The following is a 15,885-nucleotide window of genomic DNA, read 5'->3' as shown; positions in this document are numbered from 1 at the left end:
TGGAGTGGGAGAAACTTAGAATAAAGGAAGTATCAGTCTTTTCCCCCACCCCGGTTCAAAGTTCATCTGCACATGGAGGGAAAGAAGGCAAAGGCCCAGGCGGACTAGAGTAAAAAAGGAGTTTATATATTTATAAATGCCAAATAAATACCAGAGGCCACCCAATGCCCCCTCCCAGATAGGGCTGTCTCCCCCAACCCTAGGCTTCTAGGGTTTGAGACATCTTGGCCCCAAGCTACAGCCCAAGAGCAGCTGCCAGTCTGGGCTACCAGAGAACTGAGTGGGGATGATCTGTCCAGCCAAGATTCACTCCCTCTGTGTGAGGGGCCCCCATAGCCACAGGCCTGTATCCCTGTATAGGACCCTAGAGGGGCCAGACTCATGGGGAGAAGGTGGTCATCTCGAGTGAGACCCGCTGCCACAGCTCCTTGGTCTGTTTGCTGCGCTTGAGGTTCTGCAGGATGTCGTTGAACTGCATCATGCCCATGGGTGTCAGACAGAAGGCGCTGCGGGCACTGCGGATCGCATTCACAAAGTCGTCGTAGTCGGCAGGGGTCAGGTGAATCAAACGGTGGTGAATGTACTGGAAGAGGATGAGACACTAAGCACAGAACCAGGCCCGTCCTCCCTAGCATGCGGGGTAATCAGTTCCATGCCTGCCCAGGAGGTGCTCCACCCTACTCCATACTTCCAGGGTTGTCACCTGCATGTATGCCTGCTGGCAGCGCTGCACCAGTTGGTGGAAGGCCGGGGCACGCAGGTGGTTGTGGGCATGAGCAGGGCTCAGCCGCTGCAGCGTCTCCATGACGATCTCCTGCAGCACAAACGGGCTCAGCACCCCCTTGGCTGCCCCCACACAGAACTGGTGCACGTAGTTCACTCCTGGGGGGCAGGGGGAGGGGCATGAGACGGGGGTGGCCACCTCTGCCCTAGGGACCCAACTTTTATCTCTCAGCTCTGGCCTGGCAGAGAGCCTCCCTCCACCCCAGGAGCTGAGGTAACCCCCCACCCCCCGCGCACGCACACATACCCGACCAAGGCCTCAACTCTGAGCAAGAGCTAGGAAGGAGGTCTGGGACAGGAAGGTGGGGAAAGTGGGTGGGGGCGGACAATGGTCCTGGGGAGGGGAGGTGTTACCCAGCTTTGCTGCCAGCCCCAGCAACCATTTGACATCATCAGTGTAGGGGGGGGAGCGGGAGAAGTTGTTGGGGTGATCGTTGTGTGCCCGGCGACCCAGCATCTCCAGTGCCAGCATTCCTGGGAGAAAAGGGTGGGCACATAGTGAAGGTACATCCTTTTCACCCTGCACCTCAATCTGGTACATCGGACCCCACAACAAACAAAGTAAGAGCTATGGGGAGGGAGGCATCACTAAAGAGCCTCTGGCACAACTGCAGGTGGGGGCACAAAAAAAAGACCTCTCACCAACACGGTAGGCAGCGTGCAGGTGGTGTAGGCTGTGTGGGTTGACAGGCTGACTGTGGGTCTCCTCCTCGGGTGGTGGAAACCCTCCGCTCACCAGAGGGCTGGGCTGTGTAGTCAGAGCAGGCAACGAGGCACCCTGGATGGCTGGAAACGTGGATGCTGGATGGACACTGCTCACTGAGGGTGGGATGAAAGCTATATGAGGAATTCACAGCCCAAAGAGGGATGGAGAGGGTTCCTCCCCCCATCTCCCCTGCCCAGTGTACCTCCCCTCCATTCACCTGTTCCCTGTCCCCACAACTCACAGGCCACACTGGTGGGCAGTGGGAGCCCTGGCTCTGTGTGGTAGGGATGTACTGTGATGGGTGCCATGGAAGGGACGGGGAAAGACACAGCAGTGGCAGCAAGTGAGGGGGGAGTCACTGAGTAAGGGTACTGAGCCCCCAAGAAGGCAGGATGCACACCCTAGAGACAGGGAAAAGAGTAGGAAATTATATTAAGATGTGGTTCTCCCCCTTCATCCCACAAGTGGGTATCCCTACATTTCTCATCTTGGTTGGCCTGAGTCCCCCCAGACCCCCACCACCTCACCAAAACAGTCCTATTATTCTCCCAGAGTACCCCACACTCCAACCCCACATGAACTCCTAATGTTCTCCCACGTGCCCAACCCCCCAACAAAACACTGGTCTCACCTGTGGGTATGCAGAGCTGGGCACAGGGAAGACGGCAGGCCGGGGCATATGAGGCATTGGGTGGGCAGGGTGAGCTGGGTGGGTGAGGTATTGAGGGCTGCAGGGCAGGTGGGGCTGTAGAGCAGTGTAGGGGTGCAGGCCAGGGGAATGACCATGCCCCAGTCCTGGACCTGGATATAAACTGGACCCCACTGAGATGACTGGCACCACTGTGGCTGCTGCTGTCACTGCTGCTGCTGCCACTGTAACCGGCTCAGTGCCTGGGCCCCCCCTGCCCTCAGGCAGCCCCCGCCCAGCCTCCCCAGCTGCCCTGATCCCACTGGCACTACAGCTTGTAGCCCCTTCACGGGCTGTGGATGAGCCACCTGCTGTTTGCTCATATAGCCAGAACCACTGGTGAGCAACCTCAAACAACACTTCAGGGTATACACCCCCACCCTTAGCCGCTTCTTCCACTGCCATGCAGGCCTTCTCCAACATCAGGTTATCCTGGAAGGAAGGGGCACAGAAGTTAAGGGGAGGGGCTTTACTCAGGCATGGTTGTAAATGACATTCCAACATCTTCCTTTGAGTTGGCTGGTTCCCAGGGAGGCATCAGAGGTCAGAGTCAGAGCAATGAATGCCTCACACAGACACTGAACAAACACTTGGTGACCAGTTCCAAACTACTTACAGTCCCAGTTCCAAACTAACCTAGCCACTCCCTCCCATCCAGTTCCCACCATCTCCCCAAGGCCTTCCCCAAGTATTCCAACCTGGTGACCACCTTGGTCCCTAACCTATAGATCTCCATTTCCTTATCTATAAAACAGGAATAATCCTAACCTCAGAGTCGTAAGGCAAAAGAAGTAATGGATGTGAAAGTGCCTTAATATGTCAAGTGTCACCATAATAGCACAAACTAGAAAATTTGTGAACTTTAAGATTTGGAAATCGAGCTGGGCTGTTAGTTTTCCCCATGTCCCTTCCTAGATACCTGAAAGCAAGTCCCCAGATTGCCTGTAGAAATACCTGCTCCTTGCACTGCACCAGGGCCCGCTGGATCTCATTGGGGTTCAATGCATGGGCATGAGGCAGGCAGCTTAGGGCTAACTCCGCTGCTGCCCTCACCATATTGGAGTCTCGTGCCCGTGATGCCCTGTCAGCCAGGGATGCAACCTCAGGGGGCGTCAGGTGTCCATCCCAGCATTCTACCAGTATAGTCAGGGCTGCACTACCAATCTCCATTGCCTGACCTTCAAGGAAAGGAGCAAAAAAAAAAAAAGAGGGGGGGGGTGGTTAGTATGGTGTCTTCTATCAAATCAGTAACTCCACAAGGATAAGACTCTCTATCAATTAATCCCCAACCCATTCCCAAATCAAGATACTGGGTTTACCTGTAATCCAGGAAACGTGCGAAGAATAAGTACGTGAGAGCCAGTTGGGAGAAACAAAGTTGTGCAGGCCAAGGGCATAAAGCCCAATCTCGAAGGCGCAAAGGTGCAGGTTGCGGTGAGGACCCTGATGGCCCCCTGAGGAAGATGGATGTGTGAAAATGGAAGTGCTGCTGTTGCCCCCTGCCTTGATCAGCACCGTCTTCGCCAGTTCGAAGTAGAAGTGTGCAGCTGCCTCTGATGGCTGATTGGGTACATGGGGGGCATGACTCTCGGGACGGCGGCCCTTGTACCTGAGGGGGCAATGGGGTAGGGACGGGGATTGGGGTTTCTCTGAAATGGGTGTCCAGGTAGGCAGGAAAGAGCAGGATAAGTGGTGTCGCTGGGGGAACAATAGTTGGATTACACCAGGGATGTGACTCTGAGGGTGGGCCAGATGAGAGGAGTATTTCTTCCACTGACCTGCCAACTTCAACGGTCTTTGCCCGGGCCCCTCCACTGGCACTGGCCCGGCGACTTCCACTGGAGGATGAGGAGCCCAGAGAGTCCGAAGAAGAGCTGCTAATGCTGTCACTGTCCTGTCCTCGGCCCCAGGAGGTGGGGGCCCAGCCCCCTCGAAGTGGCCTCCGGCTTAAGGTGGGGGAACTATCCGATGTTGTTTCAGGGGCACTGCTGTCAATGCTGGCCATGCCTAACTCCCCAAGACAAATCAGTCTCAGAAGCTAGAAGTTACAGAATTCACACTTCAGGAAATCCCTCCCTCCATGTCATCCCACAGGCTGTCATACCTGTGTGTTTCTTCTTAGGCCGCCCTGGGGAGCCCCAACCCCGTCCATTGTAGCCTCCACGACTGCCAAGTGCCAGGCGGCTGGGAACCTTCCCTTCCGCCCTTGGGGTCAAAGCTGCCTCAGATGGGAGGCCCTCACAGGGAGAATGTGGGGAACTTTCTAGGTGGGGAAAATAGGACATTGGGATAAGCCAAGGAAAGGGGACCCCAACATGAATCCATACCATTCATCCCCCCCTGCCCAGTGCCCCCACCTCACCAGGCACATTCTTCTCTGTGAAGCCCTCATTGGGGCCTGGCCCAGCCCCTGCCACATTCCCTGGCTGAGGAGGCCCTGCAGAGCCCGAGGTCAATGGTTGCAGGGCCCCTGGGGCAGATGGGCCCCCATGCTTTGACGGAGACCTCTGGCTGGCTGTGGCTGGGCGGCTGGATGAGTAGAATGAACTCAGTGTCTGGGGCTTATGCGTCTGGCTCTCTCGGTCCAAGAGTTTGTCTAAGATCTGAAGAAGAGAGAAGCAGTGACAGGATGCCCTTTATATCCTGACTTCTATTTCTATTACCTTACTTTCTCTTTGAAACAGCTTAATACTGCCTCTTCGGGAAGCCTTCCCCAGTCACAACCATAGGAGAACCTCCTGGATGATAGGCACCGGCTTACATATCTTGATATCCTAACACTTAACACAGGACTGACTACACTGATATTCAGTAAATATTGAAATAAATGAGTAACTGCTTCTTTTCTTTCATCCCCTGCCCAAGCACTCCTACGAGAACCATTGGTCTTATTCTTTATCAAGTGTCCCCAAGATTTTCCACTTATCCCCTATGGGCAGTATAGCCCTTTCCTCATTGGACTGCAATCCTCTGAGAAAGGGTAAAATTTTGCTCTCTGCCTGTCAAAATCCTAGTACTTCAGTCCCTACCTTTTTGAGCTTGGCTTGATCATCCTTGTAAGTGATCATTAGTGCCAGTGCCAGGTCACCCTTCTCCCGACGTGTGCCTTCACACAGGAGGGGATGCTCTGCCTCGCTCACTGTTGTCTTCATACCTGTGAGAAGAAGGGTCTCATAGGGACTGAGAATGGCCATAACTCCCAAGACAGCCAAAGTGAACAGGCCAGGGCTGCCCAGCCACCAGCATATGTGAGATAAGGAGTTCTCCTGGTCCAACCCACATCCCCCATGGAAGGTCCCAATTGCCTATTACATCCGGTCTTAGCTCTGATCTGCTTTTTAAGACCTTCATAATTGGCCCACTCTACCTTCATGGCATACCCATCACTTCAAGGAAGTTTGACTCCTTGCCCTCATTAAGACTTACTTGATGGTCCCTGTCTTTATTCATGGTGTTTTGTCCCCTTACCAAAAACTTAACTGATCTTTTGACCTACATTCCGTATTCTATACCCTTCCTGAATCCTTTTCTCACATTTTGTGTGCCATAGCACACCTTTTGTCCCTAAATTCTTGACTGTACTACCTGGTTCAAACATGTCACATTCTGGCTGTCCCACTACCATACCACCCCTTCAAACAGGGACCATGTCTCATGCCCTTCAAGGCCTGGGCCAACTAGCTCACAGAAGTGCTCAAGATACTCCAGACTCACCTAAGGCAGCAACTGCTGCTTCAAATCCCAGCTCCTCATCCCCAGGCATCTCGTTGTTCCAGTTACGACTTGGTGGCCGGGAACCCGTGGGAGAAACCACTGGATGAAAGGTGGAATAAGTCAGGCAGAAAGAAGTGTCATTGGAAAGAATGAAATGTAGGCAACCCAAGACCCTCATCATTCCAGACCACTCATGAAGTTGCCTGATGGGTCCTAAGGATAATTCAGAGCCTTGGGCCTCTTGGTTTCTCCTTAGAGAAAACTACTCCTACCCAAGATCCCCACTCGAGTAGAGTCACGCACCATACCTGGAGCACAGAGAACGTCAAAGATGAAACTGGCCAGCATGAGAGGCAAAACGGGCCGATAGTCACAGAGTGTCCCCTCCCGAAGCTCCTCTGCCCGGCACCGCATGGTACTCATCTCACTTGGACCCAGAGGAATCTTCTTGAGCAGGGCAGCCACCTCAGACTCCTGGTATGCCAGCTTCACCTAAGGATACAGGAAGAAACTCAGACCCCTAACACTTCAGTAGAGATCAAGCTGTAAGTCTCTGAGGAGTCCCTGAGGAGACTGCAGTACAAGGCTGATGGAACCTCCGACCTCCAAGGCCTTGGTAGAAGCTGGGGGCCGCTGTAGCTCCAAGGCAAACATGCCAACTCGGAAGGCCAGGTTGTGGTGCTCTGGGCGTTCACTTAGCACTGTCAACAGGAAGGCTGCCTTCGTCAGGGTGTTGGTAGCCACCCAGGTCTGACGGCTCGTAGATACCTTGTTCTTCTTGCCCTAAAGAGGGGAAGTACAAGGAAGCAGACATATGAGTCTGACTCATCTTGGTGGAGTGAGGAGGCTCTCACTTGGGGTGGGGCATAGAAGAGGGTTAGCAATAAATGGGGGGAGAGGGCAATGGGGGGTCTCTCACCTTGGCAGGGGGCGGCTCTACCTTGAGGTCAGGTGGGTTGGCTAGCAGGTCCTGGGCAAGCTCCACAGTGAGGCGGGAGGCCTCACTGCTGTAGCCGTGCGCATGCAGGGCCTCAGCACAGGCAAACAATATCTGGAGAGGACGGGCACCACACAGGTTGAAGCCCCAACTTCCAGGGGCAGGACACCATATTCATACTCAAGCAGCAAACATCCCATGAGTACCTGCTATATGCTAGGCCCTATGCTGGTTCTGGGTATACCACAGGAACTCATAGTCTGATTAGAGGAACAGACACACAAACGCACAAACCAGCGTGAAGCCAGCTACCAATGGGAAAGGACAAGAGGGGCATAAGTGAGTAAGATACTTCACTGGGACCTGGGGCAAAGGGGCAAGCTCAGGGAAGACTTCCTAGAGGAAGTGATCTCTAAGATACCTGAGACCTGCAGAAAGAACAGAAGCTAGCCAGGAAAGGTGAGGGAAGAAGATTCTAGGCAGACAGGCCAATCTGTGCAAATGTAAGGATGCGAGAGACAGCATGGCAAGCTAGAGGAATGGTTCGACGGACTGCAGTAGAAAGGGCAGAATGCCTAGATGAGGCTGAAAAAGCATACAAAGATCTGACCAAGTGAGGCCTCACAGGTCATGCCAAGGGCAGTGGGAAACCACTGAAGAGTTTTAAGCAGCAGAGGGACACAATCAGACATTTCAGGAATATCAATATGGAAGCAGTGAAAAGAATGGACTGTAGGCAGGGAGGCCAGACAGGAGCCCGCTAAAGGCTTCTAACAGCCTCACTACAGTCCTGACATTCCCAATTAGAGCCAGATGGCCCCTCTCCCAGCTGTAGCGAAAGAGCACCCTCAGTGTCCCCTCAGAGTCCCCTCACCTCCATGCGGCTCTCCTGTTCCAGTGGCTTCAGCCCAGCAAACAGGTCGTGCTCCTCCCCAGCCCCGCCCTCAGCCTTCTCTTCCTCGCCTCCAGCCCCATCCTGGGCATTCAGATAATATGCCTGGTAGTCATCATCCTCCTCTCCAACTGCAGTGGCTGCCTCTTTGGTTTTGGGGAGCCCATTGCCACTGTCATCTGTGGAAGGGAGGTCATCCCGGGTACAGACCTCCCCAGGCAGTAGGCCATGGGGGCCAGCAGAGGCTGTGGGAGGCTCAGGCCCTTCTGAGAAGTACACACCACCATCTTCTTCATAAGTGTCTGGGGGTTCAGGAAGGAAGGTGGAAGGACCACGGGAGCCACCAGGAGGGCAGGGTGGCGGGCTCTCAGGGAATCCACCAAAGGTGCTGGCCTCTGCACCGAGGGCCAGGCTGCTGTCATCCAGGCTCATCTCAGCCAGATCCGGCTCCAGGGAGCTGTCTTCGCTGCTCAGCCGTCGCTTGCTCCCACCGCCTGCTGATCCCTTGCCCCCACTGCCAGCCCCACCCAGTGCCTTGGCTTTGCCCCCACCTGGACCCATCTTATGCAGAGACTTATCTCCCCCCTCAGCAGAGAGGCGGCGGGGACCCCGCTGCGATGAGGGGACCCCCTCACCCAATCCCTTGCGCTTGGCCCCAGGCTCCTTGGGCCGCACAGCTGGCTCAGAAGGAAGAGATCGGGGCCGCTCCCGGGATTCCTCCAGGCCCCCAGATCGGGAGGCACCTGGCCGAGGGGGCAGGGCTCGGGCCCAGCACAGTGCCAACTTCCGGTCGGTGCCGCTGTAGGTGACACCAGGGAGTGGGTAGGCCTCTTCCCAGTTGAAGTAGCAGGCCTCCACCGCTGGCCGGAAGCCAGGGAAGAGCCGCTCCAGGGTCTTTTTGTGCTGTCCCCGCTTCACATTCTCAATCACCTTCAGTTGCCACTGGCGTAGCTGGGCACACAATTCCCGGCGGCTGTGGGAACAAAGTTGGGGAGGTTGCTGGGGGGCTACATTCTGCTCTGAGAAGGGATGGAAGGAGATAGAGCAGGCATAACCCCCAGAAGGAGGGTACAGGAAGGGACCCAGGGAAGAACTTCTTGAGCCAGCTCATACACATCACTCCAATACTCAGGTATTTGGGAAAGTGGGAGCTATTTAAGGGAGGAAAGGAAGAGAGCTTCTCAGAAAAAGGACGCCTAAATCACTGGTAACCTTAACGCTCAGTACCTCCCATTTCCCTAGGACTAGAAGAATAGTACGTTTCTATGTGCACATGATATGAGGCCTTGGACTGTCCTGGGCTGGCCCAATATCCGTGCTGTGATGAGCCTAGGGGGAGACTCACCGCTGGGGGCTGAGTGCAGGGTCCAAAACAGCTAGCCTCCACAGTGTGACCATCTCATCACACATGCTGGCACATGCATGGGCCGCTACCTCTGACTGCCCATTGCTACGGCCCGTGTGTCCACTGGCGCTGCTGTGTGAGGCTGAGGTGCGCACGCTGTACCACCAACCTGTTATCTGGAAACAGAGAGCTCTGAGATGCACCTAATAGTTTGGAGAAAAGAAGAGCAGCCCTCCCCAGTGTCCCTGTCAGCAAGAGGTAAATGAAGTTAAGGGAAGGAGAAAATGAACCACAGCGGGGCCACCCAACTCTGGAGGGTTACCTGTTCATAGGTGAGGCACTGGTCAGTGAGGATTTCCAACAAAGGGGCAGCATTGCTGTCTCTCCGTTTGAACATCTCCCGCACAATGCTAAGTAGGTTCCAGACACCCTCTGGCTCGCGGCCCCTCAGAGGGCGCAGCAGACATGCCCATTCAGCAGCAGCTGGAGGCTCCGTGGAAGACAGATACATGGAGTTCACATCACTGTGAAGGTAATGGAGTGGAAAATGATTACTCTGAGATGGGGCTGCATACGACAGGTGAAAGTGCACCAGGGCTTTGACACAAAAGAGGCCCTGACCCAAAATACAGAGTGTAGGAGACAAAAGATGTCTAAGACAAAAATTCTTGAGGCACAGGTATTAACAGAGCAAAGGATCGATTAACAGCCTGAGGGTTGTTCCCTTCCACCACAGACACAGACACAGAGAGATCCAATTTACCTGAAGACCACAGGCGAAGGTCCACAGAACTTGTGTAGTGTCTTCTTGATGTTATCAGTGAGTGTTGACTCATCCAAATACCATGTACTCTGGTCAGAGGCAGAGGGCCCTGCTGTGGGGTCTGGGGATGATAGGTAGTCAGTTACATAGAGATAGGGGCCTGGATTCACCTGACAACAGCAAGCTTTTAGTAAGTGGTGCTCTGCACCACCAGCTTTCTTCTGACTGCCCTTCCTTCTCTCCACACTCACCGGGGGCTCCACACACTGTATTGATGGCTGTTGACTGGGAAGAGAGGAGTTCATCCAGAAGACGCTGGGCCGTGGGGAGGATCTGAGGGGGAAAGGGACAAAGGCATAAGTGACCCAAGTTGGCCTTGGCCTAACATGAAGACTAATATGCAGTCCTGGAGCTTAGAGTTGGAGAAGGGTGTCCCAACCTCACTCACCTGCTGAGGGAGCTCACTGATGAGGTACTGAGCAAACTTCTGCAGCTGGTCCCTCTGCAGCCGAGACAGGGACTCTGATACTGGGGCACGCAAGCAGACTGCAGAAGCCTGAAGGAGAAACAGAGAGAAACAGAACAAGCTGGAAAAGGTTTGCTGACACTGGAGCAAGGGAAAGACAGGCAGATTAAGGGAGGCGAGGAGGCTCACATTGTGGCCAGGCATGCAGCAGAGAAGGGGGGGATGGAGCGTAGGATAGGGCCAGGATAAATTGGGAGGGCCTCACGTTGTGGATGCGGAAGAGACAGAGTGCCACGACGTGAGTGCACCATTTGGCCCCAGCCCCACAGGTGCAGCTGCAGGAAGTGACCCGGCAGCGGTCAAACATCACAGCCACGTTGTAGGCCCCTTTGGGGGGGACCATCTGAGGTGGCACCACTGTAGCACTCAGGTGGAACCCTGGGGAGAAACATGGGTATGGTCAGGGAGAGCCATCAAGACATAATTCTCTGCCCTCAACCCTGGCCCTGCAGTTATTCCAACAACCTGCTCCAGCTTCTTGCAGTAGGTCCTTAACTCATAATACAGGGGATGGGCAGAGCAGGGGGTGCCACAGGGCATGATGGGACCCTTACCTATCTGCAGTGGGTCTTTCACAGCCCTCATGCGGAACAGCTGGTCCCCTCGCTGGAACTCATCGGCACTGCCATTGGCCAGGCACGAATACAGCCTGGGAGTGAAGAAGAGGACACAGCCACAACTCAGCAAACAACCTGTCAGAGACCACAATGCCCTGGACACACTCTCCCCAGTGTCACTCCCTCTTGGGGAAAATCCCAGGCACTCCTCCCCTTGTCTTCTTCCTACAACCCCAAACACAGTATCTCCTTTGTTCTGGAGGAAACCCAGCACACAGTGTGGAATATCAGGACCCACTCCCCACCATCAGTCCTTTAGCCTCACCGGATATCCTCTTCATTCTCAGGGAAGCTCCAAAAAGCAATTCGGAGCTGTAGCTGCTCAGGCACTGGGGGATAAACTTTCTCCACCACTTCAAATGGGATATGAAATGCCACCTGCTTTGCTGAGAGCTCCACCAATGGGATCACAAGTCCATCTTTGGAAACAAAGGTTTAGGTGAGGGTAAAGAGAAGGGGAAATGAAAAGGGTCATGATTACCTGGCACCAATGCCAGCGCCTAACATCTTGGGCCCCACCTTCACTATGAAAGAAAAGGGAGATCTGGATGAAAAACCAAGGGACCCTCCTGTTAGGATACATCAACTCTTAAGATTTCATCTGGGGGAGGGGAGCTAACCAACTGCAGCCCATAACTTGCTACCTAAGGTCTAGAACAGAAGATACCACAGATATCCCAGAAACTCCTGGCCAAACAGGTGTGTTCCAGGATCCTAGCAAGTAACCCTCTCACATGGCTTGGCATCTAATTTCCCTTTCACCTAGCACTTTATATTTATACTACATTGTTAATGTCTCTCCCCTGACATTCTCTTCTCCAACTGCTTTTTACTATCCCTTTTTCTCTAGATTATTCTAGGCCTCTAACTAAGGAGAGGAGACAGGCCAGAGCCCAAAGGAGTTAAGAGAGGGACCTCCAGTAGCAAGAGAGGCTGCATGTCCCTTGGCACACCTGATCCTTGGCTTCCTACAATTGGAAGCCTGGGAAGGGGGATGGGGAGGAAGATGGGTTATCCCAAGGGAACCTAGCTGCTGCTCCTGAAAACACCTGGAGTAGGATGGAGTTACCACTCAAGGTTTCCCACACTGTTTCAATCAATAAATGGTGAGGGGCGCCCAGGTGGCTTAGTCGGTTACGTGTCTAACTCTTAGTTTCAGCTCAGGTCAAGATTTTCGTGGTTCGTGAGTTCAAGCCCCGCATAGGCTCTGCACTGACAGCGTGATGCCTGCTTGAGATTCTCTCTCTCCTCTCTCCACCCCTTCCCTGCTTGCGCTCTCTCTCTCTCTCTCTCAAAAATAAATAAATTTTTAAAAAGGTGAAACGCGACAGACTGCATACATATCTCACCAAATTGCTGGTCAAATTAGAAGACAGATCAGAAAATCATGGAGCTGAAAGAAACCTCTTTTTAAAAAAAAAAAAAAATTTAACCTCCTTATTTTACAAGTGAGAGACTGAGAGTACCCCGGGATGGCAGCGGGTTTGGGGAATGACATGCTTTTCTAGATTTTAACCTATTCAGGAAGATACCAGTATGTTGAAAATTTTCACCGACATTACTTCAGTTACTTCCCTCAAAGTGAAGGAGCTCTAAGCCCCAAGGCTACCCACACATGCAAATGTGAAAAAGCAAAGAGACCACAGAAGACCCACAGTGAAACTGCCTATGATCTTTGTGCATGTGTGGGTGTATGTGCACAGAACATATGCTACCTCTCCAACTGAAGTTGAACACTACCACTCCTAACAAGTGACATACGTACACTTCTTTGTCCCAAAAGGGTGCTAGAAATCTCTGCAGGGAAGTTTGGAAAACGGGAGTTTGGAATGGCCGGAGTACAATCACAATCCCAACTGCTGAAAAAAGTCAGCTTGCATTGAGGCCCAGAACAAAAACTGTGCCATGAGGAAGGCAGGGAAAGGATGTGGTAAGTCTTGAGCCTGTGGAGCTTCACTTATCATCACTCTTCCCTCAATCCCCTTTAATAAAAGCAAAATTCTTCACAGCACTAATCAGTTAATTCACTGAAAGACCCCAGGATGAAAGAAACTCACAGCACAAAGCAGGAAGAGCATTTCATAAGGAGACTCTAGAGACAGTTTCCTACACTCTTCCCCAGGCCCCAGATGATAGAAATCTAAGGCTCTAATCCAGTGGTCCCAGCTTCTGACAGCTGTTCAATATGGACAAGAAACAAGCCTCTGATTTGAACCTATGTGACTATGGAATCTCCAGTTCACCTCCACTTTCCTATGAGTGGAATCCCTTCTTGGTGTAGCCAGAATCAGAGATCATCATCACCCCTAACAAGAAGCTCCCAATGCACTTTGCAATGGGGGTGACACGCCTCAAGTGGTCCCTTCTTCACAATCCACTCCCTACCCTCCTTCTCTTCTATTTTCTGGCTTGCCGCGGGCTTAACTAGGTAAGTATTCCCAAGTCAGAGGAGTTTTTTCTTCTATTCCATTACTAAGGCAAATGAACCACAAAAAAAATCTACTTTCTGTCGCTAATGGTATCCAACCCAGAATTTCCCAGCCATCACTCCAACACACACACACACACACACACACACACACACACACACACACACACGCTGGTGTGGAGAAGCCAACCCCAGGAAGACTCGAAAAGCGAGTCCAGAAGTCCGTTCCAAGCTGCTCGGGACAGCTCGCGGTCCGGGACAGCTCCCGAGCGGGGACAGCTCCCCAGCAAGGCCTGAGCAGAGCCAGCCCGTTCCCTTCCCCCCAGCTCACCCTTACCTCGCATTCTGGTACCGCCACTGCCACCTCCGCCACCGCCGCCAGTGGGGGAATTGGGCCCCGCTGACTGTTTGCGCCATCCCCGCCAGTTCTGGCAAAGACTCTCGGCCTCGGAGATGAAGGAACAGAGCGAATCCTCCTCAAAGCGGTCCGAATCTTCAAATGAAAAGCGCTCTCCGTCCTCCCACTCCGCGAACATCAGCTCCATGGGGCCTGCACCCCCCGGGGCCGGGTCCCCCCCCGCGGATCCGGGGCCTGGGCCGCCGGCCGGGGGCTGAGGGGAGGCCCGGGGCCTGAGGGGCGAGCCGGGGCTGGGGGTGGCCGGGGCGCTCAGGGCGGCCGTGCCGGACGAGGATCTCAAGCCTGGAAGGGATATGGGACCGGGCCTCGCCCAACTGCGAGGTGCGAACGGGGATCGTGGCCAGTATCCGAGACTCTGGGCCCGGACGAAGCGCTCGGCAGCCGGGGCCTCTCCGCGGCTGCGGCGCCGCCTCCCCCATCAGCTGATCTGAACTTCCGGCCGCGCCGGCCACCACCACTTCCGCCTCACGCGCTTGGGAACCAGACCCGGTACCGGCAGATGTAGAGGACCCGTTTGTTTAATTGCTACATTTCCTGCCTCTTTTTTCTCGAAGCCACCCTCAGATACTGTAAGAGGGAACCGACTACCAGAGATACATGAAATGACTACAAATCCCAGCAATAACTCGGCGTCCATAATGTCCCCAAGGAATAAACAGCCGCCATGAATGCCGGGAATCGTAGGCTGTCAAGCGGTACACTGGACAACTGGGTGGAGTCATTGTCTCAACTCCGGATAGGCCCTGGGGCCGCATCACCTTCTGGGAGTTGTAGTCCAGAAGCCTGCATTCCATTAGATTTTTTCTAAGATCTGATCAGGAAAGCACCCTGAAAAGAATGCATTTGATTTCGGGAAATGGTTGTACTGTTTTGTCAGTGGGTCCTTTGAATCCAGGAGTTCTTAGCCTTTTTTTGTGGTACGGACACCTTGGCAGCCTGGTGAAGTCCCTGGACCTCCTTCTCAGATTGTTTATAAATGCACAAAATATATAACTTACAAAGGAAATGAATTATATTGAAATACGATTATCAGAATATTAACAAATTTGTAACGTAGTAATACTTCTTTATTTACACATTAAGTAAAGTCCAGCAGCAAGGGTAACTACCATAATTTTGAAGCTAGTGATAGGTATAAATGATATTGAGGTACCTGCAACCTACTATATGAAAATATTATAATCTCATATAGGTATTGCTAATTGATACTGTGGTTTGTTTCCCATGGTCCTAACTGAAATGCTAAATTTCAGTTGTGGTTAAAGATAAAAAATTTTTCCCATCCACATCCACAGACCTCCTACTGAGAATCTATTGACCCTAGGTTAAGAACTCCTAAGTGCAAAGTACCTAGGTATTGAGCTTCTTCCTGTAACTAAAAGCCTCAGCTTTCAGAACAAGGCAACTGCCCAGTGCTCTACCCATGAGGTCTGAGGACTATTGGAAGAAGTAGCTGTGTGGGTCAGGGAGGCAAGACCACTTCTTTATCTTAATAATTATCCCACTGGAGCCTTAGAAACCCCACTGATCTTGGTCTATCTAATGCTGCAAGGTATATAGAAAAGGTTAAGTGAATTAAACCTGGAAGGGCAGAGTATATAAAATGCCATACAACTGTTTCTAATATCAAAGGGTCACAAAAGTTAATGCCTTCAGCAACTAGGTGGATAACTTAATGAGAGAAGTGAACAGGTGATACACAAAGAAGATAACTGCCAAATAAGTTTCAGTTTCACCATGTGGAAGAGGCCAATGGCCAGGTCCCTAGAGAATGGAGACAAAAGATAATCAGCTCTACTTGGTTATTGCCATGCAGGGATAAGAAACTGGTGTTTACAGATCCTTTTATTTTTTTAATTGAAAGCTAAAAAGGGGATTTTTTTAAATGACATTTTTCCTATTTTTGAAGGTGATCGTTTAATTTAAAAACTAATTTCCAATTGCGTTGGCTAAATAAAATACATCTGCAGTTCATCAGTTTGTGAACTTCTGATTATTCTGTGAGCATTTTGCAGGGACTATTTTGCACAAAATGGGTAGTCACTAAATACAGATGATACCGAAAAAC

The 15,885-nt window shown here is 52.5% G+C and overlaps 1 protein-coding gene across 4 annotated transcripts; it reads right to left on the bottom strand.

Moving 5' to 3' along the window:
- Positions 1 to 105: 105 nt before the first annotated feature.
- Positions 106 to 14,447, bottom strand: ZSWIM8 (zinc finger SWIM-type containing 8). Of its 4 annotated transcripts, none has more exons than XM_086680015.1 (26): positions 13,737 to 14,447; positions 11,237 to 11,390; positions 10,909 to 11,003; positions 10,560 to 10,732; positions 10,277 to 10,384; positions 10,080 to 10,161; positions 9,829 to 9,949; positions 9,388 to 9,589; positions 9,066 to 9,241; positions 7,703 to 8,693; positions 6,811 to 6,942; positions 6,495 to 6,674; positions 6,200 to 6,383; positions 5,892 to 5,990; positions 5,207 to 5,331; positions 4,540 to 4,780; positions 4,282 to 4,440; positions 3,956 to 4,184; positions 3,497 to 3,786; positions 3,132 to 3,355; positions 2,121 to 2,609; positions 1,707 to 1,890; positions 1,426 to 1,602; positions 1,138 to 1,257; positions 704 to 814; positions 106 to 583 (listed from the first exon to the last, which is right to left on the bottom strand). In XM_086680015.1, the coding sequence occupies exons 1-26, from the start codon at positions 13,942 to 13,944 to the stop codon at positions 123 to 125; spliced, it is 5,715 nt and encodes a 1,904-aa protein (XP_086536141.1). In that variant the 5' UTR covers positions 13,945 to 14,447; the 3' UTR covers positions 106 to 122. The 4 variants fall into 4 exon arrangements, with proteins under 4 accessions (XP_086536141.1, XP_025773714.1, XP_025773715.1 ...); XM_025917929.2 differs by having other exon boundaries at positions 1,731 to 1,890; positions 13,737 to 14,443; XM_025917930.2 differs by having other exon boundaries at positions 233 to 583; positions 704 to 882; positions 13,737 to 14,444.
- Between the last annotated feature and the right edge of the window lie 1,438 nt (positions 14,448 to 15,885).

The sequence above is a fragment of the Puma concolor genome, chromosome D2 (genome assembly GCF_028749965.1).
Source record: "Puma concolor isolate L17-30 chromosome D2, mPumCon1.1.hap2, whole genome shotgun sequence".
Lineage (NCBI taxonomy): Eukaryota > Metazoa > Chordata > Mammalia > Carnivora > Felidae > Puma > Puma concolor.
This window is presented reverse-complemented; position numbering and strand designations above follow the sequence as displayed.

Excerpts from the sequence above, each read along its gene's own strand:
- ZSWIM8 (XM_086680015.1), bottom strand. The coding sequence starts at position 13,944 with ATGGAGCTGATGTTCGCGGAGTGGGAGGACGGAGAGCGCTTTTCATTT. Across the intron at positions 9,950-10,079 it reads TACAGTGTGTGGAGCCCCCG|ACCCCACAGCAGGGCCCTCT; the intron begins GTGAGTGTGGAG and ends TATCATCCCCAG. Across the intron at positions 3,356-3,496 it reads GCACGTTTCCTGGATTACAG|GTCAGGCAATGGAGATTGGT; the intron begins GTAAACCCAGTA and ends CTTTCCTTGAAG.